The following is a 19,022-nucleotide window of genomic DNA, read 5'->3' as shown; positions in this document are numbered from 1 at the left end:
ATGACCCTAAAGTTATAATTATTTCACTCATAATAGATAATTTACTCTCAAAACTACTTAAGTTTTTTAAATGTTTAACTCAAAAAAAGGCACAAACAAAGTCAAACTAAAATGTTTGTTTTCTTTTTTTTTTTTTTCTTTTGAGACACAGTCTCGCTCCGTCGCCCAGGCTGGAGTGCAGAGAAATGATCTCAGCTCACTGCAATCTCTGCCTCCGAGGTTCAAGCGATTCTCCTGCCTCAGCCTCCCGAATACCTGGGATTACAAATCACCACCACCATGCCCAGATAATTTTTTTTTTTTTTTTTCATATTTTTAGTAGAGACACAGTTTCACCATGTTGGCCAGGCTGGTCTCGAACTCCTCCACCTCCCTCAGCCTCCCAAAGTGCTGGGCTTACAGGCTTGGGCCACCATGCCCACCCCAAAATGTTTTTAAACAATTATTTGTTGGTATTTACCAAATCATATCTACAAATATGAAAAAGATACAGGATCTAAATTTTAAATACAGTCTGCAGAAATATTTCCAAAACTAGCATATACCAACTTTCTAAGAAAAATATTATTTTCCAATTGACAATGTCCTTTTTATCTTCACTTCCTTAAAAACAATTCATAATAGATTTTTTTTTAAAGAGACAGGGGTCTCACTCTGTCACCCAAGCTGGTATGCACTGGCACAATCCCAGCACCCTATAGCCTCCACTCAAGCGATCCTCTCGCCTCAGCCTCCTGGGTAGTTGGGACTACAGGCATCCACCACCATGCTCAGCTAATGGCAATATGTTCTTAAAGAACAAATTAAGTACAAATGGTTTTCCAGTATTATTTTTTAGTTTATTAAAAAGTATTTCCTATAAAGCAAGTAAAAATGTAAGCAGGAAAACAGGCAAGTCAGAAAAAGACAGATTAGTATTTAGGCAAGCTTTTAGTGTTTTAATTAAAAGACAAAATATTCTCAAACAAAAGATATGACATTTAGCCACTGGAAAAAACAAACCATTAGCACCACTGAAAAAGAAAAAATAGCCAAGAATATATAGAACTTCAAAATTGTTCTATTATAAAGGAAAAAAGCTGATAATTACTTACAGGTGAAGTAATCAGTTAATAATATATAGCAACAAACTATTATTGCTGAAGTCACCTAAAGATTTCACAAGATGACCACAGTAACACATGCAAGAAATCTCTCTCATGCTTTCAATAAAGCTATAATCTAAATTTTCAGTGGCAATGGGTAAAACCATATTCACAAATATGGCATTAAACCTATCCTTTCATTAAATACTCATTAGTCAAAATGTTTCTATATTTCAATGTTTCCATTTAACTATCAAGAACGTATTTTATCTAAAAAGGCAAAAAAAAATTCTATTAAGTAGATGTGCTACAAATTTAGCAACAACAAATCCACTTACTTTTTTCTCTTTCTCATGATGTTTATCCTGAGAGTGAGAGGAAGAATCACTTAAACTTTGATCATATGACCTATTACATCCCCGTTTGCTCTTTTTCTAAAAAAGAAAATATATATACATATATGTATATGTATATAAAATAATCTTTGTGTTAGGCTTAAACCAATTCAACTATGAAGTATTTTTAATGTCTACTGAAATTTTTTAAAGTCTATTTCAATCTATATAATCCAGTTTAGACACCATTCATATATTATCCATTGCATTATAAAAGAAAATCTAAACATTAATGCCATATTTTTGTAAATTAATTAAAATGTGTGAAAATAGATCATCTATTTTTAAATAAGCTACTATATATTTTCAACATCAGCTTAAAAATAAAAAGTTTCAACAAAAAGAGAAAATGCCATATTAAAAAAGGGTGCCAAGACTAGAATAGAAAAGTAAACATTTGAAGTGTTACTTTATGCCACTAGGAAAAGCAAGAAGACTTTTAATCTTATACCATCAGTATTAAGGTATACAGTTTTCTAAAAATTTGTCTCTGGAGTTCAATAAATAATCCCTGCACATTATATTTGATAGAACATATAAAGAAAAAAATTTAAAAATTAAAGGAAATGTCAGTATTAGACTCATGCATTTTTCAAAGCATTACTAAAAAGCATCACACATTTCTGTTTAAAATACTTGTACCATTGCATAATTAAGTATGAAGGTGAGAGTTATTTGAGGTGTTTAAAAGTCGGTGGTACCACATCTAATTGGTGTAAACTAGATAAAAATGACTATTAAAAAGTTCAAATTCCAGGCAAATGTAAAGATTATACAATCTTATTAATTAAAGACATTTTTCCCAACTATCAAATGGGATAACATCAAGTCTATAATGAGCAATAAGAAAATTCTATTTGCACAAACTTCAAAATCCATTTTTTTATTTATATCATCTCTCATTTAGAAAATGAACATTTCACTATGCTTGTAACACCTAGGAAGAAAAATTTTCAATTTTACAATCTCAAAATTTTTATTAGTCATTAAAATAAATCAAAGCATTCAGCATCAAAGGATATACAGATACACACTCTTAAGCAATTCATATACAAAAACCAAAATATTAAGAGGCCTAAGCTGCTCATTTCGTAAGACAGGAGCCCCTTGTGGTATTTATTTTCAAAAGAAATAGCACTATTCACAAGGGAAATATAATAATTTAAAAATCAGAAACTAAAAGAAAAATAAGCCTTAAATCTTCAGTGTATGAATATCTACCACTAAAAAGAATGAGAAATAGACACTTGGGACATCAGACATACTGACCCTTCAAAGGAACATGGATACAAATATGTAACACCCAATCAAATATTACTAACTCAATCACCATGATCCTGTGTGACAGCAAACAGTGACCAAATGTAAAGAATTCCCAAAGTTGTATTTAAATTAATTTTTCTGAAGGTTTTTAAGCAAGTTACAAAAGAGCCTTACTTCAGTTTTACTATTTCCCAGTAAATAAAAATGAAAATAAGTAAATGGGTAATGGTAATCAAGCAGAAAATGAGAAACAAAGCGATAATCACAAAATGTATAATTGGTGCCAAAAATCCAATTAACTAAAGATGTTAAAAATATAAACAGTTTCCTACAGATTAATTTTTTTCACTAAATGTACACCAACATTCACTATCAATATTAATATATATTCTTTTTTTTTTTTTTTTTTTTTGAGACGGAGTTTCAATCTTGTTGCCCAGGCTGGAGTGCAATGACACAATCTCTGCTCACTGGAACCTCCACCTCCCGGGTTCAAGCAATTCTCCTGCCTCAGAGTCCCAAGTAGCTGGGATTACAGGCATGCACCAGCACACCCCGCTAATTTTGTATTTTTAGTAGAGACGACGTTTCTCCATGCTGGTCAGGCTGGTCTCCAATTCCCAACCTCAGGTGATCCGCCCGCCTCTGCCTCCCAAAGGGCTGGGATTACAGGTGTGAGCCACAACACCCGGCCTAATATTAATATTTATTCTAAATGAGAGTATTTAAGAATATTCACCTTTACAAATACACTGAAACAAGCAAAATCTTTTAAAATTACTATTAATAGATCTTTTTACTTCCAATAAAGAACATGCTAAACACAATCTCAAGCCAAAAACTCAAGGACAAAGGAACTGTTACATGCTTTTTTAAATAAAAGTGTCATTCTATTGTCAACACTAATCATAATCACTTCATTAAATCCAAGACAAATTCTTACCAGCTTACTAAAATGGTATTTACAGTAGCCACAGTATTGGACATTATCGGCACCATTACCTTCTTCTTCACAAAGCAGTCCGGCAAACTGAGCGCTGAAAATAAAAGCCAAGTACATTATTGATATTCTAAAATCACAGTACCTGTATATATATAAGCAAATAAAATTTACTTCCAATCATTCATGTTCTGAGAAAATATAACTCCTAAGAAAAAAAAATGAGAAAATAAAAAAGCTTTATTCTAGCTGTAACCAAGTATATTTCATCCCAACCTGCAACTGATCTTTTTTTAAAGTTATGTTTATGGCTTAAAACAAACTCTTCATACATCTCTATTAGGATGAAGATGTATACATGTTTTATGTCTCCAAATAGACATTAAGTTTAAGATCCATTCTCTTCCCCCTCAATTCCACCCCATCAGTTAACACTTTGTTTTATTTTTTCAATCTGTCACAGGTACAAACGGAAAGGCCATGCCTCTAAAGGGCTAAAGTGATGGTATTTAGCCCATGGATGCAGATTACATAACATTACAAGGAAAACATGCATTCACTCAAGACTCTAAGTGCTTTAAGTCACAGCACAATAAGCAAGATAAACATAAATTGTGCTTTTCAGTCAAAAGCAATGGAAGAAATGAAAATGAAACCTAATATCACAATTTTATTTTTTCGGAGACAGGGTTTTGTTCTGTCACCCAGGCTGGAGTGCAGTGCTGCAATGAAAGCTCACTGCAGCCTTGACCTCCTGGGCTCAGGCAATCCTCCCACCTCAGCCTCCCAAATAGCTGTGACTACAGGAGTACACCATCACACCTGGCTAATTTTGTTTTTATTTTTCGTAGAGATGAGGTGTCTTGCTATGTTGTCCAGGCTGCTCTTTAACTCCTGGGCTCAAGCAACCCTCCCACCTTGGCCTCCTAAAGTGCTGGGACTACAGGCTAGCCACTGCACCCAGCTAATATTCTTTTTTTTTTTTTTTTTTTTGAGATGGAGTCTCATTCTGTACAGTGGCACGATCTCAGCTCACTGCAACCTCGGCCTCCCAGGCTCAAGCAATTCTCCCACCTCAGCCTCCCAAGTAGCTGGGATTATAGGAGCGCTTTACCACGCCTGGCTAATTTTTTTGTATTTTTAGTAGAGATGGGGTTTCACCATGTTGCCCAGGGTGGCTCTGAACTCCTGAGCTCAGGCAATCTGCCCACCTCGGTCTCCCAAAGTACTGGGATTACAGGCAAAAGCCACCATGCCTGGAATATTCATTTTTGAAAACAAAACGCTGAAGTTTCTAATCATCGTCTTTTCAATTTGACCTTTCACACTTTTAACATTCCAAAATTATATTAGTATACAGATCTCATACCCCAAAAACTACTTTCATCTTTGAGAAATTTGGTACAGTCATTACGAGAATTTATAAAAGTCAAAAACCGTTTTCCATTTCACAATAGTAGTATAAAACAGATTTCATATAATCAAACACTAAAAACTCAGGAAATGAGCATGTACCTACACTGGCAATGAGGCACAGACTGATTCTTAAAATTAGTAAGTGCACAGATTATTCCTGACCTTTTTATTTGGAACTGTTACCTATTGTGTAAAATATATTGTTGTAAATAATTTTTGCCCTTGAAATTTTGTTGCTGAAAGGATATATTTTTTTTCTTTTTTTTTTTTTTTTTTGAGACAGAGTCTTGGTTGTCTCCAGGCTGGAGTGCAATGGTGCAATCTTGGTTCACTGCAAATTCCACCTCCTGGGTTCAAGCGATTCTCTTGCCTCAGCTTCCTGAGTAGCTGGGATTACAGGCACCTGCCACCACACCTGGCTAATTTTTGTATTTTTAGTAGAGACAGGGTTTTGCCACGTTGGCCAGGCTGGTCTGGACCTCCTGACCTCAGGTGATCCACCTGCCTCAACCTCCCAAAGTGCTGGAATTACAGGTGTGGGCCACTGCACCCAGCATGAAAGAATATCTTAAGTAAATTTTTGAGAAGTCGCCATTGTAATATTGAGAATGACAATGGTTACACTACTTCTCACTTGAGACACAGAAGGTAAGGAGGTACTATCATTCACTGAATCCTTGTATTCAGACACTGCACTAAGCTTACCTAGATTAGCTCATTTAATCATAATAACAAACTGAAGGATAGGTAATCAATACCAAAATTTAAAATAAGATGAAACTGAAGCTTACACAGAATAAGACATCAGAACCAGGGTCCACTTACTGCAAAATCACTCTGGTAAATACATTTGGTTATTAGAATTATCTTTATTACAAATAAGTAAATGTTAACAGAGAAACTACACCAATAAAGTTTACCATAATTAATATTTGAGTATCTAAGTCTTTAACTTATGATTGTTATGCAAGGTATTTGCCAAGTTCAGTTCTGTGCAACAATGGAAACATCCTTACCATGTTACATGGAAAGCCTGTCGACATCCATGTTTATTACATGTCATGCAAGCACCAGTGGCTGCTTTGCTTTCTCTTCCTTGTTCATCACAAATGTAGCAAGTCTTGGGGTAAAAAAAAAAAACAAAAAAAAAACAAAAATAAGACAAAAATCATACATGTTCTTAACATGAATCAGAATTTTACAATTATCTTCAGAAATAAAGATCAGGTATACTAACTAACCTACCTTAACTCAAAATATGAATTCATTTTGGACAAGAATCTAATTTTTGCATATAATACAAACAGAAAAATATAAACAAAGACATACAAATAGTCCTATTAAAAAAATTCACAAAGGCATTGTCTTCATCAGTCTCACAAACTTTGCAAGACAGGAAGTACTCTTCCCAGGCACCGAGGCCGCGGGCCAAGACACAATCTACCACACCTCTTCTTCCCAACACCTTGTCATCAAAACTGATTCTTGTACCAAGGGTGTAAAAACAATGTTTATCTTTCCCCTCTGCAGGAAGTAATCGTATCTAAGACAGTTTGAAATAGGGTGTTGGGACCTAAGAGACAAAGAACAGCCCTACATGAATGAGCAAGGTTTAGGTCATTTATTTCAACTGTCTGTGAGGAATCCTGTCATTCAGCCCCACCAAGCTGATATATGTAGGCTACAAAAGAAGATACTTTACCTAAGTAGGTCAGAAATGCCCAAGAGATACAAAGTCAATGAACACTCCCAGAAACTTTGACTGACATCTTCCATTTCCCATGTGCAAATAACAGGCAATATTAACTTTTCACAGCTCAAAATCATGACTGCTCATGTGACAGAAGACTGAATTGCAAAAACAACAATCTGTAAGTATCAGTGTATAATTAATAAAATCAGCAGACTGCAAGTAGAGGATATAAAAAGTTATGTCTAACTGCATATGATCAGGTGATACATGTCAAAAAAGAAACTAATTTATAAATAGTAATAAAGTATAACCTAGCCCAACTTCAGTACAACCACATGGTTTCATTCACTCTGCACTGTGGTGCCAAATAACACCATGCAACAATATTTACAAGGACACAGTAAAACAAAAAAACAAAAAACAAAAAACTAATTACCTAACTAGGTACATGATTTCAACCCCTCTATGGAAAAACTAGAATTCGCTGGGCATGGTGGCTCACACCTGTAATCCCAGCACTTTGGGAAGCCAAGGCAGGTGGATCACCTGCAGTCAGGAGTTCGAGACCAGCCTGGCCAAAATGGTGAAACCCCATCTCTACTAAAATTACAAAAAAAAAAAAAAATTAGCCGACCATGGTGGTGGGTGCCTGTAATCCCAGCTACTCAGGAGGCTGAGGCAGGAGAATCGCTTGAACCAGGCAGGTGGAAGTCACAGTGAGCCGAGATCATGCCATTGCACTCTAGCCTGGGCAACAAGAGAGAAACTCCATCTCAAAAAAAAAAGAAAAAAGAAAAAAAGAAAAACTAGGATTCAGACTCAACTGAATTACAAACATCATTTTATATCTCTAAAAAGTAAAATCCCAAATAACAACAAAACCTATCTAGACACACTGAATAAAAGTATTTCTAAGTACCAGTTACAATGGAAGAATTTTACATGCATTTTTTCCTGCAAATGATCAAAAAAATTTAAAAAAGATTAGAGCACACCGAAACAGTAACATTCTATATGGCAAAATTTGGGGAAAATATGCAAAAGAGGCCTCAAATACCTCAGTAACTTCCAAAGAGCAGACAGTGAATAGAAATCATTATTTAACCAGCCCATAAAACTTTAAAATATGATAATTTTTATTTATTTTTTTTTAAAAAAGAAAGGGAGTGAAACATCCAGAATGGGAGATCTCCCCAGAGAAGTAACCATTTCACAGGTGAAAAACAGTCAAGTTGTCCCTGGAATTGTCCTACTGACATACAGAAAAAAAATTTACCCAAGTAAATCTACTAAATCTCAATAATGACACTAAGAGTCTGTAGCATTTAAGCCACAACTTGCTCCCAGCATCCCCACACCAACAGCTCCCTATGACAAATGGTCCACTCTAGATGGCGTGGCCAAGAAGATGAGGGCTCCCTCCAACTCAGCTTCTAGTCTAGGACTATAGTTTCATCCTATGAGGGCCAGGCTGCCAGTGTCTCTGATCCAACTCAGACCTGGTAGCTCCCATTCACAGATCCCCATCCTCACAAAAAGTCAAGAATATTAGGGCCCTATCATCCCTGCCCCAGCTTTTAGTAGAGTGGAAAGTTCCATATTATGAGAAACAAACTGAAAAAACAAGAAGCTATCATATCCTTCCTTTCTCTCAATACCCTGTTGTAGAGCAAGAGTATCTCTTCAGAAGAAGGCTATTCATCCCATCCCCAGTTCCAGAGCAGCAGGGCAGAGGGTGTACACTTAAGGGGACTGTAAGAACCAAAGAATTCAGCAGTTCTACTTGAGAGGACAGACTTTGCTTTTTAACGGGCTTAGAGTTCATGCTTAAGGGTGTTGTCAAAAATAATGGAGAATTCACAATTTGTGTGTGTGCGTGTGTGTGAAAACATCACACTGTACTCTGCAAACATATACAATTATGATTTGTCAAACAAAAACAAATAAGAAAAAAAAAGAAAACTAATAAAGAGTACCTGAAGTCTATTTTCCAGTGTACTCACTACAATTTAAGTAAAGTCAGAGGGAAAAAACCGAACAATGGAGACTTGTTAGCAATTAGGACAAGAATGATAGTTACAAGGAGAAACAAGTACAACAACTGAACAGCCAGAAGATTAAAAGAGTGAACGAGAGAAAGACAGCAAGAAGGGCCCTCCTTGGATCACACTCATCCCTGGGGTTCTAGAATGTTGTGCACATGAACTAGGCTGCGCCCAATGGGGAGAAATTGTATCAGGATTTGTGACCTACCTAAAAGCACTCCCCAAGCCAAATACAAATGCATCAATCAATAAAGCTCAAGGGGCTACAGTACAACCTCTGATCAAAAACTGCCTGAAAAATTAGTTACTCTGACCCAGGGGCAATTCCTCAAAAGTCAAATTTCCAAGCAAAATCACATTCATACCTAATGGTCAAAAGACTGTGTACAAGCTCAATTGTACACCCTCTAAGAAATGACTGGAAAATAACCTCTGATATCCTTGGAAAATAGTCTCTAAGCAACAATCACCTCCAAAAGGAAAGGGTGAAAATATAACTGGCTAAAAGGTTAAGTACGATAAGTGGTTTATGTGGCCCCAAGGTGTGGCAATCCTAGGAGGTAAAGCTAAAAAAATGGGGCAACGGTGGGGGGAAAGTGGGTCCTACATTTGTTAGAGCAGGGCCATCTGAGGGTGTATACCATTGGAAAAATAGACTTCAGAAAATCAGTCTGGCAAAGTGATTAAGCAAATAAATGACCAAACAAACAATAGTAAGACATACAAGGAGAAAAAGAATCATTATCCAGACGGGCTATATTACCTAAAATAGGTATTCAACAAAAATTTAAAAATAAAGAACACACACAGGAAAAAGGAACAGGAAGAGAAACTGTCTTGGAGAGTGCCCAGATGTTGGACTCAGGAGATAAAGACCTCAAACAAATGGAAAATCTAGAGTTTAAATTTTATTTAAAACACTCAAAAGCTGATTGAATTGGGAGAAGAAAAAAATTAGCAAACTTAAGAAGAGATCAATACAGATTATATAACCTAAAGGACAGTTTTTTTCTTAGATTATACAACCTAAAGAACAGCCTGAAAAAAATGTGGGACACCATTAAATGCACATATGTATCAACAACCAGAAGGAGAAGAGAAAGGGAGACAGAAACTACATTTGAAAGTCCAGTGCTGAAAACTTCCAAAATTTGATTTAAAAAAACATTATACATCCAAAAATCTCAACAAACTCAAAATAAGATGAAAACAAAGAGATCCACACTAAAAATTATGAAAGTGGCCAGGAGTGGTAACTCATGCCTACAATCCCAACACTTTGAGAGGCTGAGGCAGGAGGATCGCTTGAGCCCAGGAGTTCAACACCAGCCTGGGCAACATAGCAAAACTCCACCTCTACTTTAAAAAAAAAAAAAAAAAAAAAAGGCTGGGCGCGGTGGCTCAAGCCTGTAATCCCAGCACTTTGGGAGGCCGAGACGGGCGGATCACGAGGTCAGGAGATCCAGACCATCCTGGCTAACACAGTGAAACCCTGTCTCTACTAAAAAATACAAAAAACTAGCCGGGCGAGGTGGCGGGCGCCTGTAGTCCCAGCTACTCAGGAGGCTGAGGCAGGAGAATGGCGTGAACCCGGGAGGCGGAGCTTGCAGTGAGCTGAGATCCGGCCACAGCACTCCAGCCTGGGTAACAGAGCGAGACTCCGTCTCAAAAAAAAAAAAAAAAAAAAAAATTAGCCAGGCCAGGCATGATGGCACAAGCCTGTAGTCCCAGCTACTCAGGAAGCTGAGGTGAGAAGATGGCTTGAGCCTAGGAGATCAATAACTGCACTGAGCCTTTATTGTGCCACTGCACTCCAGCATGGGCAACTGAGCAAGACTCTGTCTCAAAAAAAAAAAGCCAAAAATAAAGAGAAAACTCTTAAAACAGAATGAGAAAAATGACCTGCCACATGTAAGATAAATACAATAAAATTAACACCTGAGATCCAATCAGTAACTATGGAGGCCGGAAGGCAGGGGAATAACATATTCAAAATACCCAAAAAAAAAGAAAAGAAAAAAAAAAAAAAACCTGTAAATCAAGAATCCTATAACTAGCAAAACTGTCTTTCAAAAATAAAGGCAAAATAAAACATTTTAAAATAAAAATTTAGAGATTTTCTTGCTCCAGATGTGACAAAAAAGAAAGACTAAAGGAAATTCTTTTAGCTAAAATCAAGAGACACCAAACAGTAATTGCAATCTACATGAAAAACAAGCAGCTCTGACAGAGACCATGTAGGAAGTAAAACTGTGTGATTAGGTATTTCTTCTTCATTCTTCTCTTATTTAATTTAAATAGTTGAATTAAACAATGTCTACAAATTGTATTGCCAAGACTGTAACATATACAAACGTAACAATGTGACAATGACAATACAATGAAACAAGATTGGGTCAAAGTTATAAAGAATAATTAATACCTAGGCAGGGGTGGCTCATGCCTGTAATCTCAGCACTTTGGGAGGACAAGGTGGGCAGATCGCCTGAGGTTAGGAGTTCCAGACCAGCCTGACTAACACGGAGAAACCCTGTCTCTACTAAAAATACAAAATTAGCTGGGCATGGTGATGCATGCCTATAATCCCAGCTACTCAGGAGGCTGATGCATGAGAATTGCTTGAACCCAAGAGGCGGAGGTTGTGGTGAGCTGAGATCGCGCCATTCCACTCCTGCCTGGGCAACTAGAGCAAAACTCCATCTCAAAAAAAAAAAAGCACATATTATATAAAACAGTAAGTTTACCAACATATTGTTGAGTTTTAAACATATATAATGTTTATTATAACAACAGCAAAAGGCGGAGGAGGACAATGGAGCTTTACAGGAGAATACTGCTTTCTGCAAGTCTTTATCTTTTTGGTGGTAAAAACTCCTGCCTCAGAGTTGATGGCTTCTGACTCACTGAGGTGGTGGTTGTGGCACTTTCACTATCTTTCTTTCTTTCTTTTTTTTTTTTTTTTTTTTTAAGTAGAGACAAGGTCTTGCTATGTTGCCCTGGGTGGTCTCAAACTCCTGGCTTCAAGCAATACTAGTGTCTCTGTAAGGGATGGGATTAGAGGTGTGAACTACCACTCTTAGCCATTTTTTAAATTAACAATAAAGTTGGCTATATCAATTGACTCTTCCTTTCATAAAACATTGCTGTGTAGCATACGCTGCTGTTTGACAGCATTTTACCTACAGTAAAACTTTCTTCAAAATTGGGGTCAATTCTCTCAAACCTGGCTGCCACTTTATCAACTAAGTATAGGGGCATATTCTACAACCTTTGTTGTCATTTCAACAATGTTTACACCATCTTCACAGGAAACAGATTCCATCTCAAGAAAGCACTTTCTTTCTTCATCTATGAGAAGATATTCACTGAAGTTTGACCATGAGATTGCAGCAATTCAGTCACATCTTCAGGTTCCACTTCTAATTCTAGCTCTCTTGCCACTGGCCACCACATCTGCAGCCTCCATCAAAGTCTTGAATCTCTCAGTCATCCATGAAGGATACAATCAACTTCTTTCAAACTCCCGTTCATGTTGATATTTTGACCTCCACCCACAAAACACAAATGTTCTTAATGGTACCTAGAATGGTGAATTCTTTCCAGAAAATTTTCAATGTACTTTGTCCAGATCCATCAGAGGAATCACCCTCTATATAGCAGCCATAGCCTTTCGAAATGTGTTTCTTAAATAAGACTTATATGTCAAATTGACTCCTGGATCCAGAGACTGCAGGATGGATGTTGTGTTAGCAGGCATGAAAAGAACATTTTCTTGTACATCTTCATCAGAGCTCCTAGGTGACTATGTACACTGTCAAAGGGCTACTAATTGGCCTACATTCAACATTGTTGTGTCTTAGGGAACAGGGAGGCCTGAGGAGAGTAGAGAGAGATGAGGGAACAGCGAGCTGGTACAGCAGTCAGAATGCATACAACATTTATTAACTTCACCTTATAGTAAGTAACATCAAAGGTCACTGATCATACATAACCATAACAGATATAATAATGAAAATGTGTGAAATATTATGAGAATTAACAAAAAGGGACAAAGAGTCACTAAGTGAGCACATGCTGTTGGAAAAATGAAACCAACAGACTTGCTTACTCCAGGGTTGCCGCAAACCTTCAATTTGGTAAAAAAAGAAAAAAGCCATGCAATTCCTGTGAAGTACAATAAAAAGGAGCCCAATAAAATGAGATATGCTTAAGAAAAAAAAAAAGATATGCTTATACATCTTACTAAAATTAAGTAAAGTAAGTTAAGATAAAGATAGTAAGCCCTACAACAACCACTAAGAAAATAATTCAAGAAAAATCGTTTTAAAAATCATAAAGGGCCGGGCACGGTGGCTCACGCCTGTAATCCCAAAACTTTGGGAGGCTGAGGTGGGCGGATCACGAGGTCAGGAGATCAAGACCAGCATGGCTAACACGGTGAAACCCTGTCTTTACTAAAACTACAAAAAAATTAGCCAGGCGTGGTGGCAGGCCCCTGTAGTCCCAGCTACTTGGGAGGCTGAGGCAGGAAAATGGCGTGAACCCAGAGGCAGAGCCTGCAGTGAGTCGAGATTGAGATATATATATATATCTCAATGTGAGTGAGTTGAGAGATATATATGTATCTCAAACATAAGAAAGGCCAGGCCAGTAAGCCAAACACCTGCAGCTCCCAGCACTTTGGGAGACTGAAGCAGGAGGATAGCTTGAGCCCAGGAGTTTGACACCAGCCTGGGCAACATAGCCAGTCACTACAAACAATAAAAAACTTAGGCATGATGGCATATGGCTATAGTCGCTGCTGCTTGTGAGGCTGAGCAGGAAGGATCACTTGAACCTGGGAGGTTGATGTTGCAGTGACCGTGACAGTGCCACTGCACTCCAGAGAGGGTGACAGAGCAAGACCCTATCTCAAAAATAAAATAAAATAAAATAAAAATGAAAAATAAAAGAAATTAAAATGGTATACTAGAAAGTATCTGTAGGTGGTATCCAACTTAAAATCATTCTACTTAGAGTTTCTCAACTTTACCACCATGATGCAAACCCAACACACAATAGTACAATATTCTCTTGTGATGCTGGGCAGCGGCAGCAAGCCACAACTCCCAGTCAGCCATGCCATCATGAGACTAAACAACCAATGCTTGCTTGTCCAGTGTACCGTGTAGCCAGATGATTTCTCCCAACTGTAGGCTAATGTAAGTGTTCTGAGCAGGTTTAAGGTAGGCTAGGCTAAGCCAAAATGTTAGATCAGTAAGGTATATTTCTTTCTTTTCTTTTTTTAGAGATGGGGTCTCACTATGTTGCCTAGGCTGCAGTGAAGTGGCTGTTCACAGGTGCAATAATCACAAACGAAAGCCTCAAACTCCTGGGCTCAAATAAGACTCCTGCCTTATTAGAATGTAAGCTCATCATAACTCAAGAAGCATCTGTACTTAAGATTAAAAAGGTAGGAAAAAAAATAGGAACTAAGTAGGCATAAGAAAAAAAAAAAAAAAGGGCAGGCTGCCAACCCAGGACCAAGGGGTAAGGCCATGTCAATGGGCCTGGGGAACAGAATATCAAGCCACAGAGAACTATTTTCAAGTCTCAGAACTGAATGGAATTTGTCCTGCAGACTTATAAACCTGCTCTAAATCCCTATTTTCCTTCCAATTTCTCTCTTTTGAAATAGGAATGCTTCTCCGCCTGTCCCACCAAGGCATCTCAGAAAGATAACTTGTTTTCTATGTATCACAGGTTTAGAAATAGAAGTTGCTATTTTTTTTTTTTTTAGACAGAGTCTCACGCTTGCCACCCAGGCTGGAGTGCAATGGCACAATCTTGACTCACTGCAACCTCTGCCTCCCAGGTTCAAGCGACTCTCCTGCCTCAGCCTCCCGAATAGCTGGGACTACAGGCATGCGCCACCACACCCGGCTAATTTTTGCATTTTTAGTAGAGACAGGTTTCACTGTGTTAGCCAGGCTAGTCTTGAACTCCTGACCTCAGGTCATCTGCCCACCTTGGCCTCCCAAAGTGCTGAGATTACAGGTATGAGCCACCAGAGATGCCCAGCAGAGACAGAAATTTTGCTTCAGAATTAACCAAAGTCTTAACCCATCGCCAATTCAGATGATTCAGAAGATGAGATTTGGGACTTTCTGAGTTTATTATATTCAGGTAAGATGTGAGACTTACTTACAGAGTTTACATCAAAATGGATTAATACTTCTGGGGGATATTGGGATACAGCGCATCTATTTTGTATGTGGAAAGAACATAAATTTTGGGGGGCCAGAAGGCAATCTGCTATGGGTTGAATTGTGAATTGTGGTCCCCAAGAAATGTATGTGAAGTCCTTAACCCCCAGTATCTTAGAGAGTAACCTTATTTGGAAAAAGGATCATTGCAAATGTAATTAGGATGAGGTCACATGATGGAGTAGGGCAGGCCTCTAATCCAATATGACTCATCTCCTAATAAGAAGATAGCCATATGGAGACAGAAACAAAGGAAGAATGGAATGTGAAGACAGAAGCAGAGATTAGGGTGATTAAAAAAAGAAAAAGAAAAGAAAAAAAAAAAACCTGTCAACCATTGACACCCATCACCAAAAGCTAAGAGGCATGGAATAGATTTCCCTTATGAGTTCTCAGAAGGATCCAACCCAGCTGATATCTTTATTTCAGACTTGTAGCCTCCTTAATTATGAGAAGAAATTTCTGCTGCTTTAAGCCACCCAGTTTGTGATATTTTGTTACAGCAGCCCTGGGAAACTACTACAGGAGATGTATGAAAAATTGGCTATGAGCTGGTCAGGTTTTAGAATTGGGTGATGAATGTATGCAGGGTGTTTGTTATATTATTGCTTACTGTTTTACATATTTGACAATTTCAGAAATAAATTCTTAATAAACAAAAGAATGTTATAATAAGTAGAGTAAGTATTAAAGTTTTAAAAGCAGAAGCAAACAAATTAGAAAACATTTGAATAAAATTGGAAATAAGCCCCAAAGCTGCTCTTTACATCAGGGATAAAAGAAATTGATCAAGGCCAGCACAGTGGCTCACACCTGTAATCCCAGCACTTTCAGAGGCCAAGGTGGGCAAATCACCAGATATCAGGAATTTGAGACCAGCCTGGCCAACATGGCGAAACCCCACCTCTACCAAAAATACCAAAAAAAAAAAAAAAAATTAGCTGAGCGTGGTGGTGGACACCTATAATCCCAGCTACTCGGGAGGCTAAGACAGGAGAATGGCTTGAACTCGGGAGGAGGAGGTTACAGTGAGCCAAGATCGCACCACTGCACACTCTGTTGTCTGGGCAACAGAGTGAGACTCCATCTCAAAAAAAGAAGAAAAAAAAAATTTTGGTTAAGAGTTAGATAAAGGAAAAAATTCCATTTAAATGTTTATGTGAAGAAAACCATAATGGATTACATGGCACAACAACAGCTTCAAAAAATTAAAACCAATTTGTAAACATTAATCATCACAGTTACTTATATTCCCTTAAAAATGATCTATATGCCCCTAGTGTCACATAAGACACGTTAATCTAGGAGTCTACTCACTCAGACTTTTTGCAACTAACATGCATTCCTTTGTTTCTTCATCACTGTGGGGAAAAGGTGGTACATACAAAAGGTTCTTGACATAACCCTATAAAAAGATTATCACATGGTATATTACCTGGGAACTTATATGGTCACAATTCCAGGATACGTCAATGCTTTCAACTTTCAAAAACAAAATAAATTTGACCTATAATGGGGGGGCCAGTCAGGGGTGGGGGAGAAAGAGGCAAACTGTGTATCCTGGAACTTTGTAGCTGGAAAAAATTTACCAGCAGCAGCAGCCTGATCAAAACTGCAACTTCTTGCCCACCTGGACAACCCATCTCTCTTTTCTAGAAATTAGCATCTGTGCTCAATTTCTAATAATGGACTGGTGCCTAGGTATTCATGTTTGTCTAGGTGAAAATAGCTTCTAAATCCAGGTGCTTACACCAGAATTGCCCTCCTGGAAATTTAGGACTGAGACATCGAGTCAGTTACCTGTAGGGTAACCTGTAGAATCAGATTTCTCAAATTTGACCTGTCTTATTTTGATACCATGTTGCTCAGCAATGTAACCTCCCCTTAAGTATCAGTTTTTGTAAAATCTCCTAATCAATTTCTTATCAATTATATAAATACCTATCACCTAGAGTATTCCAGAAGCCAAACGAACATTTAAAAAAAAAAAAAAAAAAAACAGAGATAGGGCCAGGCATAGTGGCTGACTATAATCCCAGCATTTTGGGGGCTGAGGTGGAAGGACAACTTGAGGCCAGGAGTTCACAACCAGCCTGGGCTATATAGCAACATGCTGTCTCTCTACCAATTCTACCAATATTTTTTAAAAACTGAGTGTGGTGGTGGCACCTGTACTCCTAGCTACTTGGGAGACTGAGGTGGGAGGACCGATTGCTTGAGGCCCGCAGTTTGAGGGTATCATGAGCCATAATTGTTCACTGCACTCCACCATGGGGTGACGGAGTAAGACTCTGTCTCTAAATAAATAAATAAATATTACAAAAAGAAAAGCATTGAGACAGGTAATATTGGTGAGTGAGATTATAGATTTTAATCTCATGAACAATTTTAAGCTAGCTACTATACACTGCCATTTTCAAAAGTTTAGATTGGAATGCTTGCTGCCTTTGGTAGCTAAGAGAAAAGAAATAACAATGAGGGATATTATAGTGCCATTCTTCCACAGTCCTTATCAGATAAATAGGCCTTTGAGTCTTGGAATTGTTGGGAGTAAGAAAGCAAATAATATATATCAAGTTGACAAGCACAAAAGACACAAAGAGACCAAGCATGGTGGCTCACGCTTGTCATTCCAACACTTTGGGAAGCCAAGGCTACGGGGTTGTTTGAATCCAGGAGTTCAAGACCAGCCTAGGCAACATAGTAAGATCCCATCTCTACAAAAAATAAAACAAAAGTAGCCAGACATGATGATGCATGCCTGTAGTCCCAGCTACTCAGGAGGCTGAGGTGGGAGGATCGCTTAAGGCTGGGAGGTCAAAGCTACAGTGAGCTGTAATTGCACCACTGCACTCCAGCCTGGGCAACAGTGAGAGACCATCTCGGAAAAAAAAGAAGTGGGGGAGGGGAGGAGAGACCACAAGAAACAAATATAATGAATAATAGTTTACTATTCCTGAGAAAAAGAGAATACCAAGTATAAGAGAATGTGTAACTAAGGGTTGGGGAGAGGGGGCTGGAGAGAGAGAACACATAGACAACAGAGAGAAGTCAAACAGGAAATTTCAAAATGAGAATCAGCTGATATATCAAAAAGAACAAATGAGTTTTTTTACAGATAGAACTGCAAGATTTTGCTTTTCAAAATGATTCAATTCTCCAGAAAAGAAAAATTAATGTAACTAAGTAACTAGTATAAAGTGCCAAGCAAAACTAAACATTTATTAGATATAGACAAATGCAAATATATTCAATGCTTTCATACAAATGTGAATATCTGGGGCCTTATTATCATCTTGTTAATATATGCCAGTGAGCAATTTGTAGACACAAGACTTGTTTTACAAACAGGGTAATATGTTCCATGAACATAAGCCGGGAATTTAAAACTTAGTGTCTATCTCTTCATTCTAAGAAATGGTTCAATTAACTCACTGTGTGTGTGTGTGTGTGTGTGTGTGTTCTATCTCAGGTAGTGGTGATGCACCTAGAACATATATTCTCGAAATGGAAAACTCATTCTGCTATTTCTTCCTCCCTCTTCTCTGTCACATTAAATTGATCACCAGGCTGGTCAGCTGAAGCTCTTACATATTACTGAATGTCTCTGTCCTGTTGTTCCTACTACTTCAGATCCTCATTAGTACCTCTGGGACACTGTCAGAGTCTAAACAGATTCTAGGTCTCTTGTCTCTTCTATCTTCCATCTCCCAATCCTCCTTCCCCTGATCCATTAGAATGACAAACCTAGGCAAATCCTTTCTGAACATAAAAACCCTTCAATAGGGATAAGCTTTAGGCTCCTTAACACGATGCATGAGGTGCCTGACCCTTGACAGTCTCTCTCAGCATTCTGCCTAGCACATTCAGGGTCCTAACAATACTACCCTTCTCCCTGCCACCATCCCAAATCCCTCCCCCTGCTCACCACTGTCCTTGT

The 19,022-nt window shown here is 37.9% G+C and overlaps 1 protein-coding gene across 50 annotated transcripts in view; it reads right to left on the bottom strand.

Moving 5' to 3' along the window:
• The window catches only part of LOC101866062 (protein AF-10), a 228,512-nt gene that overhangs the window by 122,301 nt on the left and 87,189 nt on the right, over positions 1-19,022 (bottom strand). For 37 of the 50 annotated variants that reach the window (XR_012417533.1, XR_012417524.1, XR_006700806.2 and 34 more), the window contains 3 exons: positions 6,116-6,219; positions 3,687-3,780; positions 1,424-1,519 (listed from right to left, as the gene is read on the bottom strand). Coding sequence is in view for 36 of the 50 variants with exons in the window: in XM_074001160.1 (XP_073857261.1) it covers positions 1,424-1,519; positions 3,687-3,780; positions 6,116-6,219 (294 nt within the window). In the remaining 14 variants the exon portion in view is untranslated. The remainder of the gene's footprint in view (positions 1-1,423; positions 1,520-3,686; positions 3,781-6,115; positions 6,220-19,022) is intronic. The other 13 variants (XR_012417531.1, XM_074001162.1, XM_074001163.1 and 10 more) reach the window with 1 other exon arrangement.

Source organism: Macaca fascicularis, chromosome 9 (genome assembly GCF_037993035.2).
Source record: "Macaca fascicularis isolate 582-1 chromosome 9, T2T-MFA8v1.1".
Lineage (NCBI taxonomy): Eukaryota > Metazoa > Chordata > Mammalia > Primates > Cercopithecidae > Macaca > Macaca fascicularis.
This window is presented reverse-complemented; position numbering and strand designations above follow the sequence as displayed.